This window comes from Chaetura pelagica, unplaced genomic scaffold, assembly GCF_000747805.2.
Source record: "Chaetura pelagica isolate M959 unplaced genomic scaffold, ChaPel_1.0 scaffold24, whole genome shotgun sequence".
Classification (NCBI taxonomy): Eukaryota; Metazoa; Chordata; class Aves; order Apodiformes; family Apodidae; genus Chaetura; species Chaetura pelagica.
Genome location: NW_009953077.1, coordinates 3623798 through 3644979, shown reverse-complemented (window position 1 = coordinate 3644979; position 21182 = coordinate 3623798). Strand labels below are relative to the sequence as shown.

The window sequence follows — 21182 nt, the reverse complement described above, 5'->3', positions numbered from 1 at the left end:
AAAAAAAAAAAAAAAAAAAAAAGAAGAATGTATAGTGTTGATCTTATCCTTCCAAAGCCTTAAGAACTCTCTTGCTTTCTCATCCTTTCTCTTTGCCATGCACTCAGACTAAGAAACTCTTTCTCAAGTCAGCATCCATGGATGCACATAACATTAAAAAAAAGTCTCTACACTATTTTGAAGATACTACCTCCACTCTCACACATAGTAAATACAGGATTCTATGAACTACTTAGCTTTTTCATCATCTTCAAGGCAAATTCAGCTAGCTTTGGAGTTTAAAAAACTTTATCTGCAATGTAAACTACACTGGCAATTTTGCCTTAAGGCAGGTAGGCATCATATGGTTCATTGTGACTGCCTCCTGGTAAGTTATTTTTCGAAAAAAGCCAGTAAATTCCTATCTCACGTTATATATATTCATAGGATCTCTGTCACCTGTGAGAAAAAAAAAGTACAATGACCCTCCACTATTTCCAAATATCATTCTTCAGATAGCATTTATGGGTAAAAATAACTAATAATTTGAACACCTTGTATCTTTGGCATACTTTAACATAAACTTGAATGGATGTCACAGTTACATAGATACTACCATATAAAATGCACCTTACAAAGTTTTGCAATGATTTCTGAATATGGATAACAATTGAATGAACAGAGTAATTGGTAACTAATGATAATACACTGGTGTTCAATGGTCTTTCCATATAACAAGGCAGTTCTCCACAGGTAAAAGGAAAGAGGGTGAAAGCGAGATTTGATATAAATCCTTCAAGAGTCTTCTCTTACTGCTTATTTCTGGAATAAGTAACTACATTCCTCTAATTAAAAAGAATTTATTTTTTTTTTCCCAACTAAGTTTTCAAAACTTTAATGGGTTTCTCTTTTCTGAAAATCTGTCAGGTTCCTGTTAGCAAGACAGTTAAATAATTTCACCAGAGGATGGCAGCCTATTGTTACCAATAGAAAGTAATTTTAAAGAATAAGAGGACTGTTCATGCGCAGTAACAGCCCAGTAAACTGCACAAAAACTGATTAAGCAGAGTAGCCTAATTGAGTACTAAAGTACTATGAGTACTTCTAAAGAGTGAGTTTTGTCCTGCTCTGTGCCATAACTTACCGAAGAATGAAGTAGCCTCCTCTCTTTGAGTCTTCCTGTTTCCCCAATATCAGCCTACTTAGAGCAGTACTTTAAAATACAGCAATACAAGAAATAACATAGAAGTTACACAACATTGACAGACAAATAACAAACTTAAGACATTGAAGGTGTAAAGAATACAAAATACTAATACATAATACAGCTATTGCAACTGCATACCATGTAAATTAAAATGTATATTCAAACAAAACAGGATTTTTTTCATATCCATATTGAAATGCCAAAAAACCCCAACATTTTGAAGTGTCAAACCACTTCAGTTTGAGATATGTTTTTTCTGCAAGAAAGACATCTAATGAAGAATACTTTTCTAAAGATGCCTATGCCATAGAACTCTCAATCTCTTGTCACAAAATCCCAGTACACCAAGGGTCAATACTGGCTCAAATTCTGTCCAAGATCTTCACTAATGATGCAGGATTACCCTCAGCAAGATCACTGATGAAACAAACGTGGAAGGAGCAGCTGATATGCCAGAGGTTGTGCTGTCATCAAGAGACCTGCACATGCTAGAGAAACCGAGCAAGAGGAACATCCTACAGTTCAAAAAAAGGAAGAGTGAAGTCCTGTAACTGGGGAGGAATAACCCCATGCATTGGTAAAGGCTGTACTATCTAGAAAGCAGCTTTGCAAAAAGGACCTCGGGGGCCTGGTGGACAAGCTGAACATTGCCCTTACAGCAAGAAGACTAACAGTATCTTGGGCTGCTTTACATGGGCAAGGCCATTCTCTTCATTCCCAGTGTTGCTATCACAAAGTTATTCCATGAGCAAGGAAGTTACAGAGACCTGGATTCCTATGAATTTGAGTCTTACAATCCCTCAAGTTTTCCAGCTTATCTACCTCATACCACCACCTCAAGATATTCTCCTACAGCTGCATTCCACACCTATCACCTGTTTGGCTGCAAAGTGTCAGACCTAAGAGTATACCACGGGGTTAGTCAACATCCCTGCTTCGTCTAGCTATCTGGCTGCTTACTCTAAAAAGGACAATTTTTAACTGTCTTTTCCTCAGCTGAAGTACCTCTTTGGAGCGCTTTCCTCTGCCTAGCTGCTGTTTTTCACAAGTTTGAAACAAGTACATATTTTTCTCTAATCTGTGTCTAATTTTGTTGTAATTGGTAATAAGGATCGAAAGATTCTGAATAAGTGACAAAGTCAAAGGCTTCTTTCCTTAGGAAATCAGGTAGTGAAACTTTGGATATTCTAAACATAAAGGAAACCTCCAAAGAACTTCAAAATCAGTAAGTAACCTGTCAGGGATTCCTGCACTAGCATTTCAGCATTTCCCAAAACTGAGGAAAATGCCTAAGACTTAGACCAGTAGAAAAAAGTATATTTAACACCAGTATGACAATAAAAGCAAAGGCAAACAAGAAATAATAAAATAATGTTCTGAAGCCTATTTTTTTTCTCTTTCTCTGTGTTTAGAACTAAAGATTGTTTCTTGGGTTTGTGGGACTTTTTTTTTCCTCCTTTCTAGGGAGACTACAGGTTTGAGAACAAAGCTACTAATAGGAAACATATGGAAAAGTCCTGGAGTAAATTAAAATCTGACTCTAATTCCAATTGCCACGTATCACATACCACTGTCTTAAAATTATCTGCTAAGATAAATGTTAAGATTTACCCTGCATACTCAGTGAATCACCTGAGATGGAAGACACTGTTAAGTACAAAATAAACATAAAGGCTTTCATGATATCTAAGTGATTTCCTAAACTAATCAATGTTTTGAGACTAGTTGAGATATTTCTCAAATCTTGTGTTAGCCAATAAAAGATTAGCTCAACAGAACATGCTGCCAATTGACAGACTTGTCGCAGTTTTTCATATAAAATACAAACAGTTCTACTCAACTGAACAATGCAATTCTGGATTTAACCATTATGCTGCTATGATTGCAGTGGGAGTACCATACAGCCAGGTTTTTCTATGCATGAACACTTTTTCTGTCTCAAATTCTTGACCAGGATAAATTTGAAGACAGATTTCTGGACCAGCAGCACTGTGGATGCAGTTTTAACAGGAATCCCACACATTTCCACACACAGCTAAGTCTTGCCACAAACTCTCTGTGCATAAGCAGTAAATTTAACAAGCCTGGATGCACTAGACTAGTCCCATATATACTGATCATCTGTGCATCTTGTGCAGTATGTTTCGCATGGCAGTGTCATTATACACGCACTACTCACCATCTATACAGAGGTTTCCATCAGAGCCAAGGGCAGCAACATTGAAATTCATATGCTCTCTCCACAACTACATTTGCAGTAACTGTTAAGGGCTTATATTCTCTAGTTATATTCAGAAGAAAATCAAGCATGGAAAAAATCTCTGCTTGCCATAGGATGCAAAATTTCCTGAAGGACACAGAAAGAGCAAGTCATTGACACAAACTGGCACTTGCCTCTTAACTGTTCAGCCTGTGTTACTTCCAAGTGTTTTTTAGATATAAAGACCAATGAAAATATTCTCCTTCCAGAAACACTCTTCACCATCGTTTAATAACAAACAGCAAAATCTTCATATAAGATCAATTTTGAGATTAAAGAATCAGAGTACTTTTAGAAGCCATTTTCCTTGCAACATTGGGAAGTTAATGCTTTTAAGTTCTACCTGACCAAACAATGCTCCTGTATACCTGCACTACAGCTGAGGGGCTTTTCACCAGAGAGGGCAGTGATAGGACATGGGGTAATGGTTTTAAACTGAAAGAGGGGAGATTTAGGTTAGACATCTGGAAGAAATTATTCACCATGAGGTGCTGGAATAGGTTGCCTAGGGAGGTTGTGGAAGCCCCCTCCCTGGAGGTGTTCAAGGCCAGGTTGGATGAGGCTTTGTGCAGCCTGGTCTAGTGGGAGGTGTCCCTGCTCATAGCAGGGAGGTTGGAACGTGACCTTTAAAGTCCCTTCCAATTTTAACCATTCTATGCTTCCATTAAATGTTTTCCTTGAGTGTGTTCCATTGGAGCATACATACGTAAGGCAATATTTCATTTATCCTTCTTAATTTATTTTATTTCTCAGGAGCCCTAGCACTACCCAGGTACTACAGACACAGGCTGCTGCTTATTGTGTTCCACAATTAGAACAGAACGGGTAACACATGCTTCCTTCCCACTGTGACAGTTCCCTCCCAACAGCAGAATGCACAGGAACCTGAGGAGAAAATATGAGCATGGAAAACATCTGTTAAATGTACAATTGCTTCATAAAGTAACTTCTCTGTCTTTCTAAAGAGGACCTTTCCATTCAAACTTTTCATTGTGGGTAAACCTACTATCTAGTTCACCCATTAGCAGGTCTAAAAGTCATTGACACAAACTGGCACTTGCCTCTTAACTGTTCAGCCTGTGTTACTTCCAAGTGTTTTTTAGATATAAAGACCAATGAAAATATTCTCCTTCCAGAAACACTCTTCACCATCGTTTAATAACAAACAGCAAAATCTTCATATAAGATCAATTTTGAGATTAAAGAATCAGAGTACTTTTAGAAGCCATTTTCCTTGCAACATTGGGAAGTTAATGCTTTTAAGTTCTACCTGACCAAACAATGCTCCTGTATACCTGCACTACAGCTGAGGGGCTTTTCACCAGAGAGGGCAGTGATAGGACATGGGGTAATGGTTTTAAACTGAAAGAGGGGAGATTTAGGTTAGACATCTGGAAGAAATTATTCACCATGAGGTGCTGGAATAGGTTGCCTAGGGAGGTTGTGGAAGCCCCCTCCCTGGAGGTGTTCAAGGCCAGGTTGGATGAGGCTTTGTGCAGCCTGGTCTAGTGGGAGGTGTCCCTGCTCATAGCAGGGAGGTTGGAACGTGACCTTTAAAGTCCCTTCCAATTTTAACCATTCTATGCTTCCATTAAATGTTTTCCTTGAGTGTGTTCCATTGGAGCATACATACGTAAGGCAATATTTCATTTATCCTTCTTAATTTATTTTATTTCTCAGGAGCCCTAGCACTACCCAGGTACTACAGACACAGGCTGCTGCTTATTGTGTTCCACAATTAGAACAGAACGGGTAACACATGCTTCCTTCCCACTGTGACAGTTCCCTCCCAACAGCAGAATGCACAGGAACCTGAGGAGAAAATATGAGCATGGAAAACATCTGTTAAATGTACAATTGCTTCATAAAGTAACTTCTCTGTCTTTCTAAAGAGGACCTTTCCATTCAAACTTTTCATTGTGGGTAAACCTACTATCTAGTTCACCCATTAGCAGGTCTAAACAACATCACTACTCATCTCTCTATGGCTGCTTTCACAACATACAGACTTACAAGTTTCAGCAATAAGCCAAGTGTTTGGCAAACATGCGAAGGTAGTTTTGGACAGCTGTCTTGCAGTCATATAGAAAAGTAACATATTTAATAGAGTTCAAACTAATCACACAAAGCACTAAAACCCACTTAGATTATTTTTAAAATTTATTTTTAAAAAGAAAGCATTCTGGATGTTTGTATTTTGGCTACAAATAGTTGCAGGCATTACCTCCACAATCAAAAGTGACAGGACGAGGAAAGAGGAAGGTGTCAGAAGAATGACAAAAAGCAACAAGGACACGTACTTGATTTCCACAGAAGATCTGTAACTAATGTCTAGACCGTATTATTCTCCCTAATGAAACGTCTACCAACATGAATGCTGGTTCAGGTGCGAATCGTGTTCCAAGTCCTCACCAGAAGCAGCTGTAAAGGCCTTTCAAGAATCTCAGAATGGCCAATGACAGAAGAAAGAGAAGACTTCCTGCCAGAGTGCTTGAATAAAATAACTGCGAGACCCTGTCTCAGCTCTGCCAAGAAGCAGTTGTGACCCACAAATTATTCAAACATTTCAATGGGACTTCTTGACAAATCAAATTACACAATTATTTTATATATTTCAGGCAGAATATAGATGCATGTGCAAGTATCTTTCCCGAAACAGTGTTAATACTATTTAAAGAAAATCCAAACAAAACGGAGATTAAAAACAGAGAGTAACTGAAGAGTACAGAGATATCTTTCCTTACCAGAGAATATATCAGGGTACAGATGAATGATGGATAACATTACTTGGTGTTTCTATAAAAGCTTCAAAGTGCAATTGTGACTGCAAAAAAAAATGGACTACAGGCCATACATGCAATACTGGCTGTGACACCAGCATTACAGAGTCTTGTGGTAAAATCAGAGAATTTATTTTTTAGAAGAAAAAGGGATAATAAAAATAAAGAATGAGTTTCAACATGCTTTCTAGATTCCAGACTTCTGGAGAGAGCTTGAAGGCTTCCTGGCAAACGTCTCTGCACCACAAAGCAAGAGAGTTGTAAATATCTCTTGCTCTTTAAGTGTTCAAACAAATACATCTACCACGAAAACACATTTTACAGTGACTGTAAAAACAAGTAAGGATTTTATTTCTTACACACACTCAGAGTAAATGGGAAGCACTTTCTATCACGTACAAGGGGAAAATTTTTGCTAATGCAAAATATTTTCCTATGCATGACCATTCAGGAATTCTTTGGCGGATAACTTAGACAATTATTTCTCATTCTAGCCTGAAAATGCCTACAGAAAAAAAAAAAAAAAAAAGAACTTATTATTTGGCAGCAAGCATATGATTTGCAGATTGGATACAAACACAGGAACAAGCTGAAGTTGCAGGTCCATTTTCTCATTCTTTTTTAAAAAGCGCATGACGTTCATAGCTATGAATGAACAGAATAAGGTAATGAATAAGGTATTAACATAAATTATTAAGATAGAGCAGAATTCACATTTTCTCTTCTCTTCTTTCTATTACAGAAACAATAATGACAAGTACCAAGGGTACTACTCTATTTGGACTTACAAACATGGATTGACACTGCTCAAGGATCTCTGCACTCTTAAGTTCAGCTATATTACCTTTGTCAGTCTCCTCCATTACAAATCACTGTGTTTAGTTTTATCTAAAATGTTGATTACTTTTTGTTCATTAATGAGTGCAAAACACCTGTCATGTACTATGATAATCTATATAACTTTATATAGGACACAAACCAGGCAAAATAAAGGCTTTGTTAAAATTTGAGGTCCAATTGCTAATACTGCTTCAAGAAAATTAACACACCTGCACCAGTGAACAGTGGTTGCAAGAAGAGGAAGATATTCCCATCTTACCTCAGTGTAATCTCAAATTTAGTAGGAAATATCCCATAACTCCACGTGGGAGAAAAATGCAGCCCAAAGTAATCTTAGAACAACCATAGTAGGCTGTATAAAAATACAAAGAATAAAGCAAAGTGTATTTGTTAAACAAACTATTCCATAATTAAAAATATGTCAGGTGACAACAGTGACTCTCCTCAGAAGAGGTTTATAATTTCATACCATACACTACTTGCTACGTCAGTATCAATTGTTTATGATTACCTGTTACTGTGGTAGTAGAAACATTATACCATAAGAACATTTAAAATGTCTCTTTTAAACATAAGAAAAAACTTCTTTACAGTGAGACTGACAAGGAACTGGAACAGGCTGCTCAGGGAGGGTGTGAAGTATCCTTCTCTGGAGATATTCAAAACCCATCTGGATTCAGTTCTGTGTGAAGTGCTCTAGGTTATTCTAGATGGACTAGATGATCTCTAGAGGTCCCTTCCAACTCTATCAATTCTGTGATTCTACACCTATCCAAAAAAGTACACCATCCATCCCTCCATGCAGTGTTACAATCATCAAATGTTTCTAACACAGCAATATGTTCAGAAAAAAGCTACAACTCTCCTCTTCCATTACTCTTTTAGTAAATTATCCCAGATTTTTAAAACTGAAAACCAAAACACATTGCAAAGATCTTTCACAGCCTTTGAAACAAGAAGTCTCACATGAATACTATTAAATTTAATCCTCTCATTATCCTCCATGTAAGGAAATTCCTACCACACCTCAAACCAAAACTAAGAGTTCAAACCACACAACTTGACCAAGATCGCAAAGTATAGTCTTCTTTATACCCAAGATAGGTCATACAAAAAAACAGGAACTGAGTCTCAACACATCCCATGGCTAGATCTGCATGAACTGCTGTAGTTAAATATGCCTTCAACCAAGAGCTTTGCTACAGTTTTTCAACAGACTCGTATTTTCTGCCACCATGGATTTTTAAACGCATTATCCTAATAGGGTAAGAGGATTTGGGACACAATCCATAGTTCAAAAATCATCAGGTATGCAATGAAAATTCTAATTTGGTCTAATTTTTTTTTTAAATACCTTTTTTTTGCATATATTTTATTTAGAACTATTAATATAATGTACCCTCCAAAAATTTGCACCATATTCTTTGTCTTGTGCTTGAAAAACCCCAAACTTTATAGCAGCAAACATCTTACTAACTAGGATAACAAACCTCATGAGTTTTTTCTTTCTACCATTATAAATGTATTCTAATTATTTTTAAAAATCTGTTGCTTTTGTTGTTCAGTATGATTTGGTTTTAGTGGTAAAATGTAAGTATATAACTATTTACAGTACTTTTAATAAAGTGTTACGTAGTTTTAATTTCTCTGTTTTAACCTCCCCCTTGTATCCTACATTCTCTACATAAATACATGACTGCTTTATTTTCCTTCCAGTGTTACCAACTCCTACAATATTATTTTTGCTCATAGCTACTGGTAACTTTTCTTTATATCCCAAACATTAGAATCATGCATGATTAATCTTTTTAAAGAATATTGTTGTCCTCAGTGTTACAAAGGAAACCTGAAAAGGTCAAGAAAATCATCAGCTTCAGAAGGCTCAAAAACAAAAAAGTGAACCTCATGATTGCATTATTTTCTCAAGTATGATTAGTCAAAGACATTTAAGCTTTTTAAGAATAAGATTATTCCTTTTGAATAGATTTTGAAATAATGCATTCCTTTTACTAAACCAAAACCATAATTAAATGCTGTTTATAAATCATATAATTAGTCCAGAACAGCATCTCACTTCAACAAAATTGTCTTTTTGCTTATATCAGTTAAGTATCACATAGCAGCAAAAGCAGATAACTCTGCCTTTTTTCTTTTCTCTTAAAAGCTATGAAAAATATTTTCTTTAGTAGTTTACATCTTGTCATACTTGTCTTTTTCATATGAAGACTTACGCATTTTCTATGCAACTTCACAAAAACATATTAGAAATTTACTGTGAATCCTGAACTATACCTTTAAAACAACACTTCAGAAGTAAAACAACAGCACAACTGCTTTGCAGGAAGAAAACAGGAAATATGGATTGTAGAGGGGACAAACAGTATAAAATGGGAGACTTGCATAAGAGCTTTTCTATAGCAAATGTTTTCCCTCAATCTTGATAAGGTTAATTTTTTATTGTTTCTTAACTTCATCCTCCAGAGAACACATCCTTTGCGTAACTGAATCATTGTTGTTGAAACCGCACTATGAACTAATGACCTCTGAAATATTTTTTGAAGTCTTAGACACTCAGTTTTTTAATGGGAACTAGTAACACTGAGATAGTCTTGCAAACAATTCTGAAGTGATTTTAACAAAAGGAGGGATTGCTTCAGACTTATGACACTGCATCTGCAGTAACTGGTGATGTGGCACACCACTTTTGGGTTTTTCACTGGCAAATCAGAAGAGGGGCTAAGGCTATTATTTTGCTTTGCCTTCCCACAAGGCTCCTCACCACAAAATATGGCTTAGAGAGATCTTTTGTTCCTCCAGCTGTGTTAGGTTATTCCTCAGATGATTTCACCAGCACAGTAACTTGCTGCCCCTCTACAACTTGAGCTTCACAGACATCCAAAGAGTAAGTTTTCTTAGTAAACAGGAATAAACTGAAGTAATTGTGTTATTTTTGAAGTTGAGTGATTCATGCATGTTATATAATTTTAGCTTTCATCTAGTAAGCTGCTTACAAATACATTTACTAAGCTTTCAGTTTATTACAGATGGTAAAGAATCATTCTTCTAAGATTTTATTTTTTCTTTCAATGCTGTAAATATGCATTTATCCTATTGTGTGCCTCTGGCTTGCTTCCCCCATTATCTAGTTTTACCTGATTCTTTGTTTGAAAGCTATTTCAGTTCTCAGAAGTATTTTATGAAGAAGTATTAGTATCTCAGTGCTTTGAGGCATGACCTGCAAGCCTGGCAGGACAGTTACTAAGCTACCAAAAATGCAATCAACTACAACGAAACTATTAAAAAAATACTCTCAAATACCAGCTCCTCTCTCCTAGTAGAACCAGTGAAAGACTTTGGTACCTATTACTTATTATTCCATCTGAAGTGGTGGTAGTTCTTTTCACATTCTCTTCCTAGCAAGTACATAACTGCATGAAGGCCCAAGTATGCTTTTTCCTCACATTGAGCATGACTCTCAGGAGTTGCTCCTCCTGGTTTCAACAGACTATTGTGGCATGGAGAATCAAAAATAATAATTGGAAAATCTGTCACAGTGCTGAGAGATTAGACCCAGAAGGTGAAGCTAAAGTTTTTGATTGAAACTGAGAGGGATTAACAGGAATCAAAAGGACACCAAGAATGGGAGGTGGGTATGAGGAAGAGATTGTGTAAGCATCTGTTTACAAAAAACATAATCAAGTCAGAGGACTTAGAAACATTTTGTATAGGTAGACACCACTAGGTCTGACTAGAAATAAGAAATACAGTAATAAGGTATTGTCCCAATATACACTGCCTGAAATCTGAAAACTCATTAATTGCTTCTGAAGCACAGTGCTGCTTCTCAACCCAGTAAGTGTTTAGTGAAAAAGTTACGAGCAGAGTGGATTTATATGATGCTTGTAGTGCAAGACCGTTCTCTGTGTGTGCGTATTTCTGACATTTACTTAGATTAGCTCAGACACCTGATGATGCTGTATGGAGACCTTGGATTTGCTGAGGACCTACAGTAGGGTTCCAAACAGCCAGCTCCCTTCAAATCTGTTTAAGATTTTTAATCAGTTACGAGATTTGATGAAAAGTGCATTCAAATACAAATGATACAAAGTTAGAAATGCACATTAGACAATACAGTAAGTTACTTAACTCAGTCATTGTCACATGAGCTGTCTGCATTACAGGAAGATGAAGATACTAAATTCCATGATTGTTACTACTTTTCTTATTTTATCTCACTCAATTTGTAGAATACATCATGCATTAAGAATTAATCATAGCTATGAAATATAGGAAATTAGCATTTGTAAGTCTCATCTCCTTTGTTATCAATTGTTTGGTAAAAAAATAGAAAGGATCAAGAAAACAAAGAGGTCCCTGATTGAGAAATAGAGTGTCATAAAAAACCCGAGACTATCTGCCTTCCTCTTGTCTCAGGCTTCCCACAATACCAATTTAGTGAAGTTTCCTAAATTCTTGTGTGATTTACATGCTCTCACTTTCAATGTAACATTGAGTCATCTGTTGAAGTTGCACGACTTGACATGACTCAACTCCAAGTCTGCAAAATACAGTTCATCTGGCTGCATAAAACAGTCTAAAATGTTAGTCTGGCTTTGAGCATCAGAAATTTGACATGTAGAATTATTTGTTTTTCACTGCATTAGTATTTCACTTCAGAAGAGTATTTTGAAGGTAAATTAGTTCCAATTAGTTCCAACCCAAAAAGCAGAAGACGACTATGAAAAAAACTTCTTATCAATGAAGATTTTACATGTCATGCAGTACACAATGGTTGAATTTTATTTTAATTACATGATTGAGACTGAACAGATTTTTATCATCATTAATGGAGTGTACTAAGTCAGCCATATTCTGCAGAAAATAATAGAAAAGCAATGAAGTGCCACAGCACATACAATTACCAATGCCATGCAAATACCTTTTTTATATAAAATACAATATTTTAAAGTAATGTTTTGCTTTTATTTGTTGAAACAATACTGCAATTCCCTCACCTTGAGAATATATATTTTTTACAAAAGTAGCTGTTTAAGAACAAGGACAACAGACACATGGCTTCAATGCTTAGTAAGACTAGCCAATTTCTTGACAAGGAGTGTAGTACAACACTGATTTAGTTTATCTAAAGAAATGCTGGAATTCCAGCCTTGAAGATTGTCAAAGCTCACCTAGACAAAGCCCAAGCTGATCTAATCTACTGTTGGAGATTAAAACATTGGAGCACCAGGCTGGACTACATGACCGCCAGAAGCCACTTCCTAACAATGCTTCTATGATTCTACAATATTGACCTTGCACCATTTGTGCAGTTCAAGTTCATAGTGAGAATAGGTAATGTATTTGCAAAAAATGTTTTCATCTTGTCAGAGTTTAATAAGGCTATGTGCTTCCAGAGATCTGAGGAAGAAACTTTGTTCAGGAATTCCATCTGCATCTGTTTAAAACTGGCTTGTCAGGGTGATGCTTAAAGAAAGCAACACCTGAAATTCCCAATACAAACCTCAGACTATACCACTTTCTATACTGTAAGTTCTTATACTTTAAATTTCTATTTTGTAAATTCTTTGTAATAAATTAAAGGAAGAAGGGAATGAAAACTGGCATTTTTTTATACTCCCAACTGTTACGGTGTCTTTCAGTAACAAGCACAGCACAGATAGCTGTTCCTTGCTTGAAGTCAGAAAACAACATGTACATTTAGAAAGGTGTATTTGTTTATGGATGTTTTCTTGGAAGATACAGATTAAAACTTGCTTTTGCTAATAATGCCACTGAAATTGTTGGGAAAAAAAAGCAGCACATTATGTCACTTTATATTCCCACTTCTGAAAACTGAAACTTACATATGATTTATTTTATTGCTATCTAATAAACTTTTCCTTCTCACCAACAGGATACCACATACAAACTGAAATATGGGGATTATGAGCCACCTATTAACCGTTCATCTCCTCTGGGTTGCTACAGTCTTTTGTCAATATGAAGACTATGATTTTGAGGATGAGTATGATGAGGAGTCAGATCATCAACTTCCATATTATTTTAATCCAAATGCGCAAGCTGAAGTTCCTCGCATTCCTTTTCCAGTTCAGTGTGCCAGAGAATGCTTTTGTCCACCAGCTTTTCCATTATCCATGTACTGTGATCATCGTAAACTCAAGACAATACCCAATATCCCAAGTCACGTCCAACAGCTTTATCTACAAAGCAATGATATTGAAGCTGTGCCTGCTGGACCATTCACTAATGTTACATTTTTAAGAGAAATTAATCTCAGCCACAACAAAATTAAATCTCATATGATTGACAATGGTGTTTTCGCCACACTTTCAAACTTAGTGCAACTTCATCTACAACATAACAAATTAGAAGAATTTCCATACCCACTTCCCAGCTCTCTAGAGAGACTTCTCCTTGGTTTCAATAAGATTTCTCAGTTACCTAGAAATGCACTGGAAGGATTACCTAACATAACTGTGCTTGACCTTTGCAATAACTTCCTTGATGACTCGGTACTCAAAGAAAAACCATTTTCAAACCTGAAAAATTTAATGCAGCTCAACTTATGCAACAACAAATTACAGACTATGCCTCCTGATCTACCTTCATCGCTTAGGCAGCTCTCTCTTGAAAATAACTCCATTTCTTACATTCCAGAAAACTACTTCAACAGACTTCCAAAAATCATTGCTCTAAGGATGTCCCGCAATAAGCTGCAGAACATTCCACGCAACACCTTTAATCTACCCAACCTACTGGAACTTAATCTTGGACATAATAAATTGAAACAGATATTCTATATTCCAAGAACTTTGCAGCATTTGTATATTGAAGACAATGATATTGAAAGTACGTTGATGGTTTGAATTCTTTAAAAGAAAAAAAAAAAACAGTGGATTTTGGCAATGGTTGTGGGATGGGGGTGAATTGGGCATATTTTCCTTATAATCAGAATTAACTTTTAAAATTGTCTTGGTTTAATGGTCAAGACAAACCAAAACCCAGAGAACAGAATTGCCTCCTATTACTCCCCCTTCCACCACCTTCCAGGGGAAGATAAAAGGTGAATAAGGAAGTGAGATCTCAAGGTTGAAAGTTAAAGCTAGAACAGGTTCACTAGAACAGGGAAGGGATAGTAACACCTGGGGTAAGGAACAAATACACAAATACATATATATAAAACCTGATCTCAATAATCACAGAGGCAAGTGTCCAAAAGTTCCCCATGGCAGAACAGACTCAGTAAAAAGGTCCAGGGCTCATCCCAGTACCAGATGTTGTCAGATCCTGCAGAGCACATGGAGCTGATAAAACAAGAGAAGGAGCCTCTCTCCAAGACCACCAACCACAGCAAGGAAGAAGGCAGCAGGAAGGACAGATTTCTCACCTTCTTGGCTTTTATAGAGCATGGCAGAAAATGAGAGGGAATCCTGATCCCTCTGTTCTGTTGCCTGAATCCTGCAGGGTACTAAACACACTCTCTCTAGGTCCTTGTATTGATACCATAAAATTAGCCTGCTCCCCCTCAAACTGTAACAAGTCCATATTAAAAAAAAAAAAATATCAGAAACATCTCTTGTATCCTTGGTTTCAAGGACCTGCCCCCTTACAGCTTCCCACTTAGGTCATATATAAACAAAACAGAATGCAGCAGTCATCTCAATGTGCACATTGGGTAAGAAGTCCTCTGATGTCCCTTGCAGAGAGGTGGGCTTGAGCTCTTAGTGTTTGCAACTAACCAGCTGATGAGGCACTGACCCAGAGTTCACACACACTGTGCTTCTCAGGAGCAAATGTAGCTTTATATCAACTTTTTCTTTGAGCAGGAATATCATCCCATTTTCTTCAAGGCACAGTGTAAACACATCCTTGGTTAGTTTAGACCAAACAATGGTGAAATTAGAAGGGATTTTATTTTTGCATCTTACCCTTCATCATTTTTTGTAAAGTTCATATCAGTTTTTAATATATAAAGCTAAAACCTTTTGGAAAGTTTCTTCTGATATAGGCAATTAATAAAAACATATACAGAGAAAAGGAATTATGAAAATATTCCACTCACATAATGTAGCAATCACCAACTGTACTGACAGCCATGTTTGGTTTACCCTACAACCTTATACTTTGCAAATGCCAAAATTGTTATCACCATCATTTACAAAACCAATTATAACAAAGGGAAGGTTTATATTAATATTTTGCACTGCAAAAAATAGTTTCCTTTTTATATTTCAAAACACAAGTTTCACTTTCGCAATAGGTTTTAAATGTAACTGTTTTCTGTATTCTTTTTTCTTTCAGGCATAAATGTTACTTTGATGTGTCCATCTATAGATCCAATGAACATCAACCAATTAACCTATATACGGGTGGATCAAAATAAGCTTACAACTCCAATAAGCACATACGCATTCTTTTGCTTCCCTCACATTCGAACCATTTATTATGGTGAACAAAATGTTAATGTCAATAAGTCAACTCAGCTCAGAACACCAGTGTTTCGACGATTTTTAACACCAGAAGAATACCATGAAGCAGAAGATGATCATGAAACACATGAACATGAAACTGAAGATGATAATGAAGCAGAAGACAACTACTTTTATCCTTACTTTCAGTGAAATAACCATTATTGATGAGAGTATACAGAAACTTTTCCTTAGTTCACGGGCATTCATATCCATTTTAGAATAGCTGTATAGTTCAGGGTATCTACGTCCCTATCTACACATATAAAGTGGAGATAAGATTTTAGTGTAGCTAAATGTCCTCTTACTGGTGTGGTAAAAACCCACCATACTAGGAGCAAAGGGCACTCCCCTTATCATTAGATAGTCCAGTACATAACCTGGATTGATGATGGACTCATCCTTGGTTGGGCAGCCTAAGCTGAAAAAAATTACCTCAAAAAGCTTCTGTGTTCTAAAGTAATCAAACTTGCAAAATGACTAAAATACAAATCAATGTCATGGTAAATAGGAACAAGAGGATAAGGCAAAATATCCATTCATCCTACTACTGAAAGCAGGGGAAAATAGACACACTAGAGAAAAGAATAAGAGGGTAAGATCACAAAAATATATCCACAAGGTTCCTTCAGCTGTTCCAGAAATATAGCTACTTCATCTTTTGGTTTCTGATCTGACAAGAAAACCAACAACACTGAGTTTCAGATCCTACTCATATTATATTTGCAGTGTCCTGTCAAGGTGTATTAAAATATTTCTCAGCTTGTCCCTCAACTATCACAAGTCTTTCAAAGGAGATTTTAGCTTATGAGTAATATAAGCAATAAACAACCTTTTGCCAAAAGTCTTAGGATCTAGGAAAAAGGATGTGCATTAATACAACTGAACCATTAGTATCTACACTTTACCTATGCTTTAGCCTATATTAAGATAGAAGGCACATTAAATGTAATGTAATCTTTTTATTAGACCTGATCATCAAGTAGAACAGGTACAAACAGTAGTATTCCAGGTTTTTTAATTTAGACTATTAATAGCTAATACCAATTAACTATATTCCGCTTCAAAGTAGAATAAAAGTTGCTTAAAGCAAGCTAAAAAGTGCTATATACTACTTGAGATATACAAGTTTTATTACATCTTATGCCTAGAAACAGATGAAAATAACTAGATAATACAATAATGCACTTTTCTGCTTTTGTTTTATTTAAATTCTATACTTTTAATCACTTCTTTCCTGATGTTTGTTAGCTTTGGGTAAAATTCAACATTTTCAGTAAGATAAACAAATTAAAGAAACAGAACCATACATCATACTAATTTTTTCCTTATACTCTAAGTGCAGAAAAACTAAAAAGACTACATACAATTTTGTAGGCAAATTTGTATTATTTACAAAACGTTTCAGAGAAGTTTGGGTTTTCCTTACAGTTATTTTAACAGTTATTTTCTCAAAGCTTATCTTAGTTTATTTTGGTTTCTGATGCAACACCATCAATATTTAAGTTATTTTGTCTGAAACGTACATATCTAACCACCTAGTAAGTTTAAGGAAAAATAAATAACTTAATTTCATAATTAATTGCATAGATTCATCCTCTACAGAGGAAACTAAGTAATCAGCCTTCCTCTATTATAAAGGAAAACACACAAGAGAAAAAAAGGTAAAAATATGAAGATTAGCCATAAATAGAGAGTAAAGTAGGTGCTATGAATAGCACAGGGAAAAAGTAACAGGAGCACTGAATTAAAATACATATAAAGACAAATGAGTCTCAGAGTCCTGATTCTAGAGTCCCTGTAGACACAGTAATGGCTCTCAACAAATGACAGAGTTGCAAGTAGTAATGATAATTCAGGAAGGAATTCTAAGCATTTTTAATAAATTGAAGTTGGTTGGCTTTTGATTCAGGATATAACTGAGAACTTTCACAGGGGTCTGTGTAGCAGACAGTACTTTTACTCCAGTTACCATTTGTGTTTGTTATTTGTAGTTTGATTTCTATTTAAAAATTATGCACAATAGTAACATGTGCTTTATTCATTTATAACACAGTAACTGATACAAGGAGTCTGTTTCTCTTCCAGAAATGTAAGTAATAAGGGTAATGTCTTCAGCTTTAAAAAATTCTGATTATAAATCAGAAACATATGGAAGTACATTCATACCACCACTGGGTCTTTTTTCAGCTGTCCCTGTCTTGCAGCTGGTGGCCTTAACAGTGACCTGAAGTTAATCTAATTCATGAAGCCTTGGAAATATTTGCAACATTTAATAAAAATACTGGAGGTCCTGATGTGTAACTATTTTATCTCCAGCACTTTTTTGGTTATTCTGAATCTTTAGGAATGTTCTGAGTTTTCTCTGTAAGACATGATTTTACATTTAGCACTACCTCTGAACCCCCCTCCATCCCTCAAGGATGTCAAATTGGATAATTTGCCTAATATGACACAACTCTTCTATATTATAGTCTTCAATCCTAGTTCTGTGCATTGCTCAAGAACACACCAGTAGACTGCCTCTTCCCTTTAGTGTACTCTGGCTTTTTGTTCCCAGAATGAATGCAGACACAGTACAAACACAGATATTGAACTGCCATAAAGCTATTTTTAACCCCCTGCATCAGCACCTCAAAAAAACCCACAAGAACACCAGAGAAGTTCCATATCACACATATATAGCAATCAAAACATGCAGCTGTACCAAAGAGACAAAATTAAGAGGATAAAAGAAATCAGGCCACACAGTTAAGCAGAAAAGTTCTGCATTTTAGAAAATTATTTGGAAAATAATGTAAAGAACAATGCAGAATACTTATTTATTTCAAGAAAATAAAAAGACAAATATTGAGCTCAGTTTTTACACCCACTTCATGGGCTGTCTTTAACAGTAAATCTGTATTTTACTGCTTGCAGAAAGCATTCCAGAATCACATTATCAAGGCCCTCATAAAAAAACTGGAGCTCCATTAGTCAACAACAGAGCCTGTTTCAGTTTTCAGAAAAGAAGACACCTTCTAACTACACAGATCCTTGTAACTAGAGTCCAAGAAACAGGTACCTAGATATCAAATGTTCAGCCCTAACAGTGCCTAGAAAGCTTGCTCTGCTTGCCACGGTGAACGCTTCATGTCAACTTCCCTATTGCCAGTATGTATGAATCATTTTTCATTTCAGATTTGGATATTGTGGTTGTTTCAAGGCATTTAAAATAAGAATAAAGCAGCAATACTATTATCTTTGTTGCAGCTACTTGTGCCATCCCCTTTCCTTGTGGTGATATGAGCATCTGCTACATGTGTGGATAAACACTGATTTTATCTGAAATTATTTGTTCCTGCTAATTTTTCTTCCTGGCACAAAGAATGGTAAGCAGACCAAATACAAGACAGGTCTACTACTTTATTTGGCACTGACTCTTTAAAGGGACAGTAAAACTATATTGTAAGGTAAACCTTCATGACATCATGCCAAAGTAATTAATATATCACTCTTCAAATGTATGTCAGTGTTCATGAGTTTATTCAAAGTGCTTGGATAACAAGTGGGTGCACATTACACAGCATTTCTGTGTAAGTATACCACTGAAATCCTGTGACCCTGATGAACACAGGCTATTGACAATGTGTTCTGCAGAAACTGTTACTCAAGTTTTCTAACATTAGAGCCTCTTCTCCTCTTGCAGATCAAAGCAAGTAATAGCTTTCTTGCATGAAGACCCTAAATTTAAGGCTTCATTTATCTAGCATTTTTCCCTCTTTTTTATTATATATGGAAAATCAATACAAAAAATAGTCATATGGAAAAAACTAAGCTATTCAAGATATTCCATGTACACAGCGGTGAAATCTAGGATTTCAATATTTCCAAGATAAATTCTCATAAGACTATAACAAATACAATTCATGTTTTATATCATCCTTTCAGCTTCAATACTTAATATTTTCCCTTCAAACATGTATCCCTTGATTACATTCAAGCACTGGAAAACCTTGAATGCCACAGAATCAGATGAGATCTTAACCTGTATTTTTTTTACTGAGGAGGGAAGCCTTGCAAGATGAGATGATTTTATTGACACTGCAACTTTGTTCCTGCCACAGCAAATCCACCTGTTCTATCACACATTGTACTTCTGACAGCAAGTTCCTATGTACTGCAGTAGAAAACACCTGAGCAGCCTTGCCACTTCAAAACTTTTGTAATCATTAATGTGATAGGCAACCAGTGTGATTTAGAGGCCAATTTCTATTATTGCTGAGCCTCTTCCCTTTATTTCAGTTGTATATCTACACCAAGATCATTATCCAACACCAAGCTCCAAGTCTGAACTATGACACTATTTTGTATACGAGGTAAATGAAAAGCATTCCTATAAAATCCTGAGTTCAAAAAATACTGATTAAAAGCTGGAAAAAACTTTAGAGAGCAGCTGCAGACACTTTACAGTTTCCATATTTACTAGTCATCTGATTTCTAAACAAGACAGCACTTACTCAAAAAACCTACCTAAATAGGTCCACTGTCTGTTATCAATGTTACTCTAGCTGACAGTCCTATTAAAAAAAAGTAATGGAAATGAAAGAGATACGTAAGTCTGAATCTATTCCCAATAGATTTTATTGCTACATACTTTTTAAAGACTCAAAGAAACTACTCTCTAGACTTCCAAGCTGGTCATCTGGCTCCCATTTGTACTAACTGCCAAAAGTACACAATGAGGAAAAGGATGGGGGAGGAAGAAATGCATTAGAAATCCAGAAAACTGCTACTTATAGTTCAGATGAAAATTCTACACCTGGACAGTGTTTACTAAGTTACCTATAGAACAGACACAGAACTTGCCTCTAAACCAGTATTTATTGTGAGACCAATTTTTCAGTAAATTGCCTAACAAGTCATTCAATGAAGCATTTAGGCATTATTTGTCTGAAGATCAACACACACATACAATTCTAAAAAGTACTTTTTCTTTCCAACACTTCTCAGACAGTAAAGTTTCCATTTCATACTTAGGTGAAAACTTCTCTAAACATATACAACTTGTAATGAAACATTTTATTACTCATAGAACGTGACTAATATGGTATACGTATGTTTTGGCTCTACCTCTGTCTCAGAAAGCAGCTGCTTTGTCTCTCAGCTAAACCATTAAACAAAATGGGTAACACATGCTTTGTTATAGACCTCTAGTTAGCACAATTAATATTTGATTTACAGAAAAAGCCTTAGCAATTATAAATTGTAAATCACCACAAAGAAGAAAGCTACCATTTCAACAAATAGTATCAAAAGTAGGATGAGCTAGACAACTTAACATTTACAGACGTTATTCAAAGTACAACCCCCCTGCTCCAGGATATTACCTCTTACCCTAGGGAAAGAATGCTGGCAAAGCATTTCTTACCCCATGGAAAGCACTTTTAAGGCTGTCAAACTCTGAAAGAGCATTCATTTAAACAATTTGGATGTAATTAATAACTCTACTCTTAATCAATCCACTTTAGCTTAACATATAGATAAGGATATATGGTTTTATGACAATTACAGAAGAACATTGAATCTGCTAAAACGGTAAGTGGCCTTTTTTCATAAAAGTATATTAGCCTAAACCTTAAATACAA

At 35.8% G+C, this 21182-nt stretch overlaps 2 protein-coding genes across 2 annotated transcripts in view; one reads left to right on the top strand and one right to left on the bottom strand.

Annotated features, from left to right (window-relative positions):
• The window catches only part of CENPP (centromere protein P), a 112253-nt gene that overhangs the window by 70596 nt on the left and 20475 nt on the right, over positions 1-21182 (bottom strand). The gene's annotated exons all lie outside the window — the stretch shown is intronic.
• Positions 13003-15708, top strand: OMD (osteomodulin). Its single transcript, XM_009996911.1, has 2 exons — positions 13003-13936; positions 15389-15708. Exons 1-2 carry the CDS (start codon positions 13003-13005, stop codon positions 15706-15708), a joined length of 1254 nt encoding a protein of 417 aa, XP_009995213.1.